Source organism: Vicia villosa, linkage group LG2 (assembly GCF_029867415.1).
Source record: "Vicia villosa cultivar HV-30 ecotype Madison, WI linkage group LG2, Vvil1.0, whole genome shotgun sequence".
Lineage (NCBI taxonomy): Eukaryota > Viridiplantae > Streptophyta > Magnoliopsida > Fabales > Fabaceae > Vicia > Vicia villosa.
The window spans coordinates 78,279,486-78,293,578 of NC_081181.1; the positions used below are offsets into that span (position 1 = coordinate 78,279,486).

General features: G+C 31.2%; 1 protein-coding gene across 1 annotated transcript; it reads right to left on the reverse strand.

Moving 5' to 3' along the window:
• Positions 1 to 6,169: 6,169 nt before the first annotated feature.
• LOC131649415 (paired amphipathic helix protein Sin3-like 4) lies at positions 6,170 to 7,444 on the reverse strand. Its single transcript, XM_058919174.1, has 5 exons — positions 7,436 to 7,444; positions 6,807 to 6,949; positions 6,536 to 6,713; positions 6,315 to 6,413; positions 6,170 to 6,232 (listed from the first exon to the last, which is right to left on the reverse strand). The coding sequence occupies exons 1-5, from the start codon at positions 7,442 to 7,444 to the stop codon at positions 6,170 to 6,172; spliced, it is 492 nt and encodes a 163-aa protein (XP_058775157.1).
• Positions 7,445 to 14,093: the final 6,649 nt, after the last annotated feature.

Consider the following 14,093-nt stretch of genomic DNA (forward strand, 5'->3'; position numbering starts at 1 on the left):
TTATGTATCATGATAGCAAAAGTCACACAAATAGCGCACATAGAAAAAGGAAAAAATTGACTATTGATGTTTCATGGATGGGTCTAGGATCAAATTTCTATGATACCAACTTTAACACCCCAAAATATGATTGTATCTTGAGTTGTCACATACTGAGTATTAAACATTGGTACATATACATCAAATAACATCTAACTGACATACTTATAAATATTTCATAGGTTACACCAAATGTACATATATATATATATATAAAACATGTGTAAACATAATAATTCTAAGAATACGTAATGAAAAAACATAATATACATGTAACTTCTCCTTGCATCCATCAAGTAGCCTTGTATTTCCCTTTTTATGAAACTTGGTCATTTGAAAAGATAAACAAATAAATGGACTGAGATAATTCCATATCCATGGAGCCTTACTAAAACCAGAAGTCCTCTCAGTAACGGGATCATCTAGACCAACAAATGTTTCCAATCGATTATTGATCCTCCATATCATAAATTAAAACAAAGAGGTTTGAGTGTAACCAACCTTATACAATGTAGGAATATCAATACACTCGCTTTAACATACCATGTACATTTCAAGAGACGGCTAGCTTCACGGAAAGTCAATTATCTGCTAGCGTTTCTCATATCAATCCTAATTTTACACTCTTTGTGACTTCCTACTAGTACTTTCCGTCAAGTCATATTTTATGATGTGATCCACCATCTTTCCCTGATTATCCTCACTAATGACAGCCGACCTTTAAGACACGTGCCTAATTTCTCATTATTCCTCGCATGTATCTCAATTGTTCCCATTCGGAACTAAGGTAATCATATGGTTACTATTTCATGAAATGTCTAATTAATCAAGATCCACTGTTAGTTTACCTTGATTAATATCCTAATTTACCTATTATTCTAGGTTATCGAACAATTATTTACTAATCATGAGCATAAAAAATACATTCAATAATTTATTGACCATAACATAGATATTTGAATTAGTTTTCTAATGCAACTTACCAAACTTAAGTTATTCTATTTCAATCTACCTCATATTTTCTTATACGTGTAATATAAGGCAGATTGAAATTTGAAACTTAAAAATTGATGAGTAGTTTCAATCAATTACAACACATTTAAAACTCAAAAATTACCTTTTTAACACTTGTAATTAATTACATATTAGCTTTAATTGATTACAACTTCAATCAGGACTCCTGAAACTCATTTTTAACATATAATTAATTATTAATCATCTATAATTGGTTATGACCTATGTAGAGTTAAAAAGACTGATTTTCCTACATTTGGATCAGTCTCTAGGTTTCCTCATCTTCATAGTCAAATATCGAAAGTATGAAATCACGGATATTAAGCATTTGAACACAGTAATCACAAGATAATCCGTGTAACATAAGCAATCTTAGAATCTAAGTACCTAAGTCTCCACATGAAAGTCAAACTAGAATCAATCAGTTTCTCATCCCCTAATGACTAAATATATAAAATTAAATGAGAAATAAATTTATTGACATCGAGTACCCCACCCACTCATCTAATCATACTATTCCATACATGAATGGAAAAATCACAAATAAACAACACATTGCTATATGAGTGTACATGAAAACTACAAAAAACACACAAAGTCCAACTAAGATGAACTTTTTGACAGAAACACCCATCAGCATGACCTTTGTAATTGATAATCATGCTACAAGAAAAACACATTTTTTACCTTAAGGAATCAACCTTTAAAAACTAGTAAAAAGCCTTATAAAATTTATTTCTAAGAAATTACATAGAGGTCGGGGCTCCCACAAAAAATTGGTCAGAAATCATTACCCCGAAGGGTTATACCCCTATAAAATTGATATCCAAATGTTTAGCTCCTGGGTAATTACATTAGGGTTTTGAACATTAAAAATACTAACCATAAATTATAAATATATATATATATATATATATATATATATATATATATATATATATATATATATATATATATATATATATATATGTAGCTTGACATATAGTAATGAGGTTTACATGGGACTCCATTATTTTCATAGAATAACAATGTATTAGAAATTTACTTAGGTTCATTAATTAATTTTTAAAAATAAAATAATTTAACTTAGTCATGTCCCTAGCTAAATTTCAAGGATAATTTATATTTTCCAAAACCTGGAACTTTATGTTGCTAGAAGTCCTTTATGTTAGAACATATAAAATCAAATAAGGTGTATCAATGGAGAATTAGATTCAAATGGTGAAATGAAGTTTAGAAATTAAGAGAGAGAGAGAGAGAGAGAGAGAGAGAGAGAGAGAGAGAGAGAGAGAGAGAGAGGGTGAATAGTGAAATTGGAATAACTACGATATGGAGCATTGAACCCCTTATATACATCAAGTTATAAAATTATTGGGAAGCTAAAAACACATTTAAAACTAAAACAGAAAAACTGGAAGTAATAGTTGTAACCGGTTATGTACCCGGTTACAACCCTAACAATTTCATTACTATTTCTGTGTAAACTATTATAATCGGTTACGACATATAAGGTAACTGGGTACACGAACCAAAATGGCTAAAAAACAACTTTTTAACACACCACCTCATTTTAGTTGGTCCAAGTCCAGCATGCTCAAGCTCATCTTTAACCTCTTGAGCACCTCATTTGTTACCCCCTTGATCAACAAATCCGCCACTTGGGATTAGTAGCATAAACATTATTAATACCCTAATCATGACTTTAAAAATTAATAGCATAAACATTATTAATAAGTAGTGTAGTAGCCTAACCCTCATTGCTACCAAACTCCTTCAATAGATTCATAAGCCACAGAGCATGGCAAGCATACAATGACGCTGCAATATACTCGGCCTCACAAGACGAGAATGCTACCAACAGATCCTTTTTTGAACACCAAGAGATTTGTGTCCTACCAAACATAAAACTTTCTATCATTTTTATCACCACACCAATTGGAATCGGTGAAACCAAGTAAATCACATTTTCTACCCGTATCTGAAGTCGGAAAGAGAATTCCACAATCAAGAGTTCCTTTGACGTATCTAAGTATCCTCTTCACCACCGACATAAAAGACACCTTTGGTCTCTCCATGAATCTACTAGAAATACCGACACTAAATGCCAAGTCCGGTCGCGTATTGCACAAGTACCGCAATGATCCAATCAATCTCCGATATTAAGTTTGATCCACATCTTGCTCATCCTCACTCTTGGACAGTTGTAGCCTTTCTTCGCATGGAGTAATTGCTGCATTACAATGTTCCATTTTGCACCTTTTTCAGAATCTCAAGTGCGTACCTCCTTTGATGCATTAGCAGTCCCTTTTTTTACTGTTGGAACTATATGCCAAGGAAATATGTCATCATCCCAAGGTCTGTCATCTCGAACTCATTCACGAGTTCACTGTTGAACCTAGAGATACTTTTCTCGCAGGTGTCGTTAATCAAAAGATAATCCATATATAGGCAAATAATGATCACACCATTATTCGTATCTGATCTCACATAAACACCATGTTAGGACACACACCGATTGAAACCAATATCAATAAGAAAGCCATCAATGCATTTGTTCCAAGCTCTTGGATCTTGTTTCAAATAATATAATGCTTTATGCAACTTGTAGTATCTCATCTCTTGATTCTTCACTACAAATCTGGGGAGCTTCTTACCATAAACCTCATCATCAAGCGGACCATTTAAAAATGTAGATTTGACGTCCATTTGATAAATCCCCTAATTATTGTTGTTACCAATACCAACAAGAAAACATATGGTCTCAAGCCTAGCCACATGTGAAAAACACTTCCTCAAATTTTATTCCTTGATGTTGCAAAAATCCCTTCGCAAACCAATCGAGCCTTATACTTGATTATCTCTCCTTTGAGATTTGCCTTCACTTTATAGACCCAATGCACAACAATTGGCTTCTTTCCATGAGGTAGATCAACTAAACCCCAAGTGCCATTCTTTTGAATACATTTCAGCTCCTATTTCATTGCACAAATCCACTTTGGTTCACTTAGAGCCTGCTCCATGTTCACCGGTTCAAATTCGACCATAAGCGCAAAATGAATGAAATCACCTTCATTATTGACTTCATTATCTTGGAATCTCTCGCATTCTTGGAGTCTCAAAGGTAACACCCATATTCCTTGTTGATCTTCTTCGATTTTCCTCATTTTGAACTTTATTTAGGGACTGCATGACGGTTTCGGGACTGACAGGATCATCAAAAAACAGTGCTGCAGAAGCTCTGTTCTACACATAACTGGTTACGCCAGATTGCACTAGTTGGCTATAACCGATTACACCTTGTTCTGCACTGGGATTCTGTTTTTCCTGTTGGTAACTGGTTACACCAAATTGAACTGCCTGGCCGTAACCGGTTACGATGGGACTGTTGCTGCCTTTTTCATCTAAAATTACATCTCGACTAATCGTTATTTTATGATTTCTCAAATCAAACAGTTTGTAACCACCCGTGGATTGATATCCAACAAAAATAATTTCCTCTCCCTTGTTGTCCAACTTCTTTCTAAGTTGACCCGACACATGTCAATACGCTACCGAACCGAAAATTCTCAAATGGATTATATTCGGTTTGAATTTGGATCATAGCTCTTCCGGTGTATGCTTCTCAAGCTTCTTAGTAGGGCATCTATTCAACAAATAGGTGACTGTAGAAACTTCTTCTCCCCATAGTTACTTCTGAGGCTTTTACTTCTTAACATGCTTCGTACCATATTCATAATTGAAATATTTTTCCTCTCGGTAATACCAATTGGTGGAACGTATAGGACAGCACAATCTCACGCATTATACCCTCATCATCACAATGCTTCCAACATGAAATCGAGGTAGTGGGTTCATCTCCAAGTGGTGTAACACCATTGTTAACGATGTCGAGAACTTCTTGATACCCAAACAAAACCTTCATTTGTTTCAACCACTTGTCATAATTCTTCGAATCAAGAATCGGTAGCTTAGTAGGGATTCAATCGTTGGAAACAATACTCATTGTTGCAACGGAATTGGATCAGAACCAGGTCTCTTGATGCCAAATATTAGAACATACAACACCTATTAAGGTGTATCAATGGAAAATTAGGTTCAATTGGAGCAGACGAATTTTAGAGAATTGAGAAAAGTTAAGAGAGATAGAGAGAGTAATTAAGGGTGAGTAGTGAAATTGGCTTTAACCATACTAGGGAGCATTGGACCCCTTATATACATCAAGTTATAAAATTAGTGGGGAGCTAAAAACACATTTAAAACTAAAACAGAAAAATCAGAAGTAACAACTGTAACCGCTTACGTACACAGTTACAGCCCTAACAGTTTCACTATTGTTTATGTTTAAACTATTGTAACCGGTTACGACATATAGGATAATGGATACACCAACTAAAATGGCCAAAAAAATAGATTTTTTTAACACCTTACCCCAAGACCTCATACCTTTTTAGGTTTAAACACGTCATGCCATTGATCTCATGAAGTTTTGTAGATTCAGTTGCACATATCTATAACCAAGAAGCGTTCCACCATGCCAATTATATAATTTTATATATTAACACATACGAGCATAACTCTTGAAAAACTGCCTCTAAGGCTAAATAAGATATACACAAAATACTTGAGATTCATGGCAAGATTCTAACATATTTAGAATCATCCTCTTTAAGCCATTGATAAATATTTTGTATCACCATACATATGATTAAATATCTCAATCAAATATCACCAAAGGAAAAAGGTTTCTTAACATTAATCTCTTGTGCCGGACTCCCCTTAACAAAGACGACAATCCTACCATAGAACAAACATGCACAAATTAAATTTTCCAAAATAATTTTTAACTAGATTAGTACTTATTTGTTTCTGTTGTAATTAATTTTGTCGATCAATTTATCATTGTTTTATTCTCATATAAAAATCCTCATCATTGTCCAAAAAATATTAAACTAAATTGATAAAATCTTATTAAAGCAATTCCTTACATCAAGTCTGAAATTACAAACATTAAAATTAAATCTTTAAAATAAACTCTCTCCATGACGAAACCATTGGTACTTATTAACTCATGACATGCGAGTTTATGAGAGAAAATTTGTATACACCACATGTTATTTTATGGATGAAAAATTGTAAATCCATCAATGAGATCAGGATGGTCTTCAAAAAGTGAAATGACCTGCAAAATATGATCTAATTATAATTCAAATGATAATTATAAAAGAAAATATAAATGAAAGGTGTAGAAAAACACCACATACCATGTCGTATATCTCTTCAAGGTTTTTATCTTTGTTTTTGTACTTAATCATGATGTCTAGAAATGAATCGTAAACATCTAGTTGATGTTGAAAGCGATTCTGCATAGAAAGGGCCCATTATAATAACTAAATAAACAAGAAAATTATATTGATATTTTTCTCTAAACACTAAAAAAAAGTGTTTGAAAATAATATATCCTATCACCCAAGAATCCTTATACCTTCACTTTGTCCAAATATTTGTTAGCATCTTCTTTATTCACTGCCGATATACTTGGCTTCTTTGGTGAAGATTTGATTTCAAATGCATTTGGCAAGAAGTCATTAAATTTCAATAATAATTCTTCGTTCCCCTTAAACAATATCTCCACTCTTGCCACAACATCCGTAACATTGATTCTGAAATTACATTAAAGAACATTTTGAGATTGAAATCTTTCATGGCCCTTAAACCAATTAAAAACATTTTATCTTAATACTAATAAATCAAACCTTTTGAGATTGAAATCTTTCATGGTCCTTAGAAATTCACTGTACTTGTACTTCTGATCTTTAAACGCATCCTTTACTTCTTCTAGATACATGTGTGCATCATCGCTTGTTATAGGTTTCTTTGTACCTGATTCCCTCACACTCTAAGAAAAAAAAAATAAGATATTCACCATTAGAACGATTCATACTATTCAACTAATTTAAATTCATTTATAAAATGTTGATATGTATCATCTGATCTCGTCTCCCAAATATTCACTAAATTACTATTTTTAAATTAGAAGTACTTAAAAAAAATACTAAAAAACTCAATTTTGTGGCAACAATAAAATAACAAAAAAAATATTTAAAACATAGTTTAACTTACTAATGTTTGAATGAATCTGAAAAGAGATCGCAGAAAAGAAACTAAAAATCATTAAAAAATGAAGAATCTTGAGTAAAAGATCACATTCAATGAAAATCAACCTAACAATGAATTTAAACAAAGAAAATAAAATTAAGAGAGTGATACATATATTAAAGCTGCCAACTCCAAAAAAAACCAATGAAAAACCAAACAAACCAATAAAAACGAAAAAAATAATAGTTTTCTTCCCACGAAGATTTAATCAATTTGATATAAGTACCTTTAGCATTTTAAAGAATTTACAAAGAGAATCAACAAAATACTGAAATAAAAAAAATCGGAGAAATTATGTATTGGATAACTAACATTGGGATATATATATATATATATATATATATATATATATATATATATATATATATATATATATATATATATATATATATATATATATATATATATATATATATATATATATATATATATATATATATATATATATAAAAATAATAATAATATTAATAATAATAATAATAATAATAATAATAATTATTATTATTATAAGAAAACGCGTCTTGATATTTAAGTATGACATTTTTCGCGATAACGCTGATAAAAGATTTAATTATTTTTCCATTTTTAGAAATAAATATTTTAAAAGAAATACTTTTAAAATAAAAATTATGTAAATAAAAAAAAATATTATTATATTTAAGGATTACATAAAAAAATATTTTATTAATCTAAAACATTTTGATGATATATTCACAATTCATTCAATAATTATTTTTTTGCAGTTATAAGAAATTATAACTATTCGACCAAAAATATTATAAATAATTGGTTAAAATAGATAAAATGTGTTTTCCCTTTTTTATTTATTATTTGTATTTATAAAAAAGGATATAAAATTTGTTTTTACATTCATAAAATCAACTTTTTGTTTCAATATTTTTCTTTAGTAGTATATAAATCAACTAAATAACAATTTTACTTTTAAAAAAATGAGACCTCAGTTTAGGAAAAGTTATAAATTTTGAATATTTTAAATAGAATGAAATGATAAAAATATGTCTAATTCGCTGTCTATTTTTAATGGTTTTCTCTTTTTACAATTCAATTAATTGAATATTTAGTTCTTCTATATTTTGTTTCTAGATTTTAGTCTCTCCATAAGGTATATCCTTATGCACGGTGCATAAATACTCAATTATTATTTATATTACTCAATGTATTATATTTATTACTCAAAATAATATACAGATTTCTCAAAATATTATAAATATTACTCGGAACAATAAATATATTACTCAAAATAGTTAAAATTCAAAATTACTCAGAATGGTATAAATATTACACAGAATAGTGTATTCATTTCTCACACTTAATAATTGCTCATAATTAGATGTGTACAAATAATGCATATATTATTCATGGATTATGATATTATTACTCGTTTCTAACTAAAATGTTACTCGGAACAATTTAAATATTACTCGTACGAAACTTATGCAACGTGCATAAAGATATACCTTATGCACATCAACCTGACCCGTTATTATCTATGGGACATAGTATTATGAGTTTACAGGGGTTAGGTGAAATAATTGAAATTCCACTTCATTTATAAATCATTCGTTCTAGTTTATACTAGAAATTTTTATATTTAAAAAAAAACCATTAATCAAAAAACATTAACATAATATGTTTAATTCATTATCTACTTTCGTTGTTTTTTTCTTTTTTTAATTGAATTAATTGAAACTTTAGTCCCCGTAATTTTTATTTTATTAAAGATTTAGTCCCTCCATTTTAAAATACGATTTATTAGTTTTTATATATATATTTTTTTTTTACAGATTTTAGTCCGAAGTATTGTTTTTTATGTGATGACTAAATTGTTAAGATGAAAAAGCTAAGGTGTCATAATTGGAATTCCAACACTTTTATAATTAATTTTTATAATAATAATAACATGAATTATTATATTTATAAAAAACATTAATTAAAAAACATTAAAAGATATGTTTAATTCAGTAATTACTTTGGGTGTTTTTTATATATATATATATATATATATATATATATATATATATATATATATATATATATATATATATATATATATATATATATATATATATATATATATATATATATATATATATATATATATATATAATTAACTTAATGGTAATTTTGATACCCTTTATTTTAATTGTTTTAAAATTTTAGTCCGTCCATTTTAAAATACTGTTTATTGGTCTCTCTGTTTCAATTTTTTAAGAATTTAGTGTCCACTTTTTTTGAGTGTTGTTATTTATGATGTGAAAACTAAATTGATAAGAAGATGGATGTTAAATGGCATAATTTAAATTTCCACTAATTCATAATTGATTTTTATTATACTTATAGTTAAATTGTTATGATAAAAAACATTTATAAGACCATATTTTATTGAATAAATTATAGTTTTTTAAGACTATATTTCTACTTGTAAAAAAAAAAGAGGCTAAATTTTTACAACACCCTGTTGATGTTTTTATTGGCTGATTGGCATCTATGTTTGGCTAAAACATAATAGAAGCAAAATATAATACAATGTATAAATCTTGCAAATATAAAAGAACAAAACAAGTACAGAAGCAAGATGTTATATGGAATGTCATGACATCAACTCATGACATCACGCCTGCAAAACTGGAATGAAGATTCTGTTTGATTCTAAACAGATACAAAATATTCTATGAATATTATGTAATCCAATGTGGCGCGGATTTAAAAGTCAATAAAATCAAGTCATAATATTGAAGAATCAAATCAGAATATTGAAGATTCAGCAGTTTCAAATTTAGGAGATAAATTAGGAAACTTGTGATTGAAGACCTTTCTTTTAGCAGAAGATATCTGAAGATTTGTAACAGCCAGGAGTGCTGCGATTTGTAAGCCCAAGTCCAATTGGGAATAGGTTATAAATAGACACCTTTGTAACCTAGATTGATATAGAAAACTGTGTTTAGAAAAGATGTAGCCATTATGGTTTCTATAAGTAGACCACCCAGGCTGTGGGATGGCTACCATGTTCTTCTCGAAACTTGTAGGTAAGAGAAGTTGTTGTTCTCACTCAAAACATGTAGGTAAGAGTTGAGTATTATGTTCTCGATTGAAGCTTTGAAGCAAGATTAAGTTAGTGTTCATTGTTAATTGTTTAAATAGTTGTTGTAGGGCTATAACAGTTAGGTATCACTAGGGAGTGAGCAAAGGTTCTCTTGTCTTAGATAGAGTTCTAAGATAAAAGTTGTATTGGGTAGTGACTAGGTAAACCAGAGGTTGTTTATCTGTAAACCAGAGGTTGTTTACATAAAATAGTACTACTGATAGTGAAATCTTCTTCTTGGCTTGGTAGCCCCCAGAGTAGGTAGTTAAACCAAACTGGGTTAACAATTCAATGTGTTATTTATCTTCAACAGTGTATTATCTGTTCAGTCTTGGATGTTGTAACATCGCGTATAACATCAGATTCAGGTTTGATAGCTGATCCATTTATAGAAATAATAAAGTTTACAATCTAGTTATGTTGAATGAACAAACATGATCCCAGTACTCATAGACTCCTTCTTAGGGGTAATTAACAATTGGGGATCCTTCTCTTATGCCTTTGCTAAGTTAATAACAGATCAGATGTCTTGACATCGTGAGTGACATCCCGAATCTGTCGTACCAGAATTTCAATTGGTATCAGAGCAGGCATCCTGTCTATTTCTGGATGAGATCCATGAGGGATAATTTCTGGTTGTGTTGAAGGTAGAAGATTGTTTGAACAAGGAGTATTCATATTGTTGTTAGAATCCAAAATGTGAATAATTGTTGATAACTTTTGTGGTATTTTGATAATTTTTCTCAACTCTTTCCATTTAATTACGGTTTGATATCGTGTAAATAAATAACATTTAGTTTGGTAGTAAATATATTAATTTTAAGTTTTTCTTTTGCTTTTTGTAGGTTTTATGCATTTTGGGAAGTATTAGGAGGTATTGAGGCAATTTGGAGCAAGTTTGGAGGCCAAAGGAAGAAGTTTTGTTCAGCAAGGGCCACTCAGCGGCCACTAAGCGCGCTTTCCAGTGGCGAAAGGAAATTTTGTGCTCAGCAAGTCCCGCTAAGCGGCCTCAGCCCGCTTAGCGGCCTCCAGCGTGGAAGCAGATATTTTGTGAGGACCGCTTAGCGGCCGTCATGGCGCTAAGCGGCGGTACTTTTTCAAGTGGCCACTTTTAGGCACTTAGAGATATTTTGTGGATCTTATCTTGTTATCTTTTCATTCTAACAACACACACTCTAGGGCAAGAGGAGAAGAAAGAAAAACTCATCCATATTCAAGATTTCTCAAGCATTTTTCTTCATCATCTTTGAATTTCTATGCTAGGAGGTCTTGTATTGATGTTTGTTGTTGAAGTTATGGATAGCTAAACTTCTCATGTGTCAAGATTAGAGGTAGTTAGCTTGTAGAGTATGTATTTAGCTTGATCTTTTGTATATGAACCTTGTTGGTGATTAATATATGGTGAATATCTTTGTATTCATGTTTATATGTTGTTTTGATACACTATTGAGAGATATGTTTCAAATCTTGACCAAAAGGGTATTCATCTATCAACAATCAAACTCTAGAGATAGATTTGTGAGTTGATAATCACTTGTATCAAACTTTAAAGGTTATTATGTCAACTGTCGGCATGAGAGATCATCTGACGGTTAATATAATAACAATCACGACACTGCTTTAGAGATAAACAGTATCGAGAGGATACGTGATTGTATTAATCATTGATATGTTCATATACATGATCATTAGAGTATATTCAAAAGCAGGCTAATGAAAACTAATCTTGACACAGTTTTACCAAACTGTTTTTAAATCCTAAGTTATTGTCTTTAATTTCTTTTCATGCTATTTATCTTTCATGACACTAAAAACATCCAGAACCTTAACTCAAAATACACTAAGCTGTAGAACGGCGATAATATCGCATCAATCCCTGAGGAGACGATACTAGAAATATTTATCCTATACTTTCTAACAATTGTATGGTCCCTTGAAGTGGATGATGGACATATATGTAGAGCATTAGACCAACCTGACCAGAGCGGTTGTTGCTGGAACAAGAAGAGCTATATCCAAAGGCTTCATGCGGGAGTGAAGAATTTGAATTAAACTGTTCAGCCTGTATCTATGTATAGAAAAGAAATGTATCAAAACCTTCATGCGAGAGTGAAGACATTGATAAGGTAACCTCTGTATATATTTGAGTTTATTAGGTCAGGATGTTGGTTAGGTCTAGTCTGTTACTTAGTGTAGAAGAAAGCATTGTGCAGGGTTGAGTTGCAGTCAATCCCTAGATGTAATGATTACAACTGATATTTGGAGTAAGCATTGTGTGAATGCTGTTGAAGTATGGCTATTTTCCGCTGTATAGCCTCTGTGGAACCCCAATTGTATAAGAAATATTCTAGGGTTATTTGTATTCAACATAATGTATGGCATAACCTTACAACTATAATTAAAGTGTCCACGATATTCATATGCGTCTGCAAGTGTGAACCTTGAAGAATTTCAAAGCTGGAGTGTTCCTTGAAGGAGGAACAGATGTCCTACAGAATGTTAGGACATTAAGTCCTGGTATGCAGCTACGAGCTGAAGAACAGATGTTCTGGTGCTAAACTAATGTAGTGTGAGAACATTGGTTTGGAATCTACTCCTGGTCTGGAAGAGGAGACATCTTATTATAAGGTGATCAGGACACGATCACCATGTTCTTATACTCCAAATCTAAGTTTATGGGGGATAGAAGTAAAAGCTCAGTGTCAAAGAAAACTCATGAAGGTATTCCTTTCTGATCCTTTATGTTTAAATCAAGATGAGCTTACATCTGGTATTTTCCTCTATTTATTGGATACAGATATGTGTATCTTCATAACCATAGAGCATTTGTCGGAGCTGAATACTATGTCTCAACCACAGTGAAATATGATCAAGAATGTTTATTGCCCTAGTTGTTATCCAGAAAGGGTAGTGTTATTTGGAATCAAGGAAGTCAGATGGCTCAAAAGAATCTGACTAGTTCAGTGTTATGTCATGACTAAGTCTGTTCTAGAAACCTAAATAAGGGAATATCCTCTATAGGTACAGACTATGGCTTCTATCATCTCAAAATCATAATGAAAGTCTGAAGAAAAGTTTACTGAGATGTTGGCTATGTATTCCCTGATATGTCTGAATGTTGCTGATAATTGCACTATTTTGTATCCGCCCTAAGTGCTATGAATTAGATGTTAAATATGTTAACCAAGAACCATGAAGGATGATATCACGTCAGATGTTACAGCATCATCTCAAGATCTTTAGTTTCTTTGTATTCGTGTTTTCCTAGAGAAAAAATTATTAAGGTGAAGAGGTAATCAGTCAGAATGACCTAGTGTGAGTAGCAAATTCTAACTGACTAACTGGTAAGTACTTTTATGGGAGACTTAGTACTTATTGGGTGTAGAACCTAGATGCAAGACTAAGAAGAAGAAATCAGTCAAGGTGAACTAGTGTGAGAAGTAAATCTTACTGAGTAACTAATAAGTATTCTGATGAGAGCCTTAGTACCTGTTAGATGAGAAGTCCTTCCAGTTATGTATTCAAGTACTAGTGTGAACCAAAGGTCTGTGTTCACTATTATCTTCACAAGTTAAGGAAGTGTGGCAAGAGTATCTGCTGAAGCATACTGATCTTGATGGGAGCTGGATATTTTGCAATGTCTGTATGAAGAGCTCAGACTTATATGCTGAAGATTGATTTATGGTTATACAATCATAGTTTCTTCTACTTCAAGTTGCAGAGTGCGGCAATCTGAATCTTGAGTAGCAAGTAAACTAAGGTTTCTAAAATTGGAAACTGT

Bases quoted from the DNA above. Each gene is read 5' to 3' on its own strand.
- LOC131649415 (XM_058919174.1), bottom strand. The intron at 6,714-6,806 runs GTTTGATTTATT...ATGTAATTTCAG, and splicing joins AAAGATTTCAATCTCAAAAG to AATCAATGTTACGGATGTTG. The intron at 6,414-6,535 runs GTATAAGGATTC...CTTTCTATGCAG, and splicing joins AATATTTGGACAAAGTGAAG to AATCGCTTTCAACATCAACT.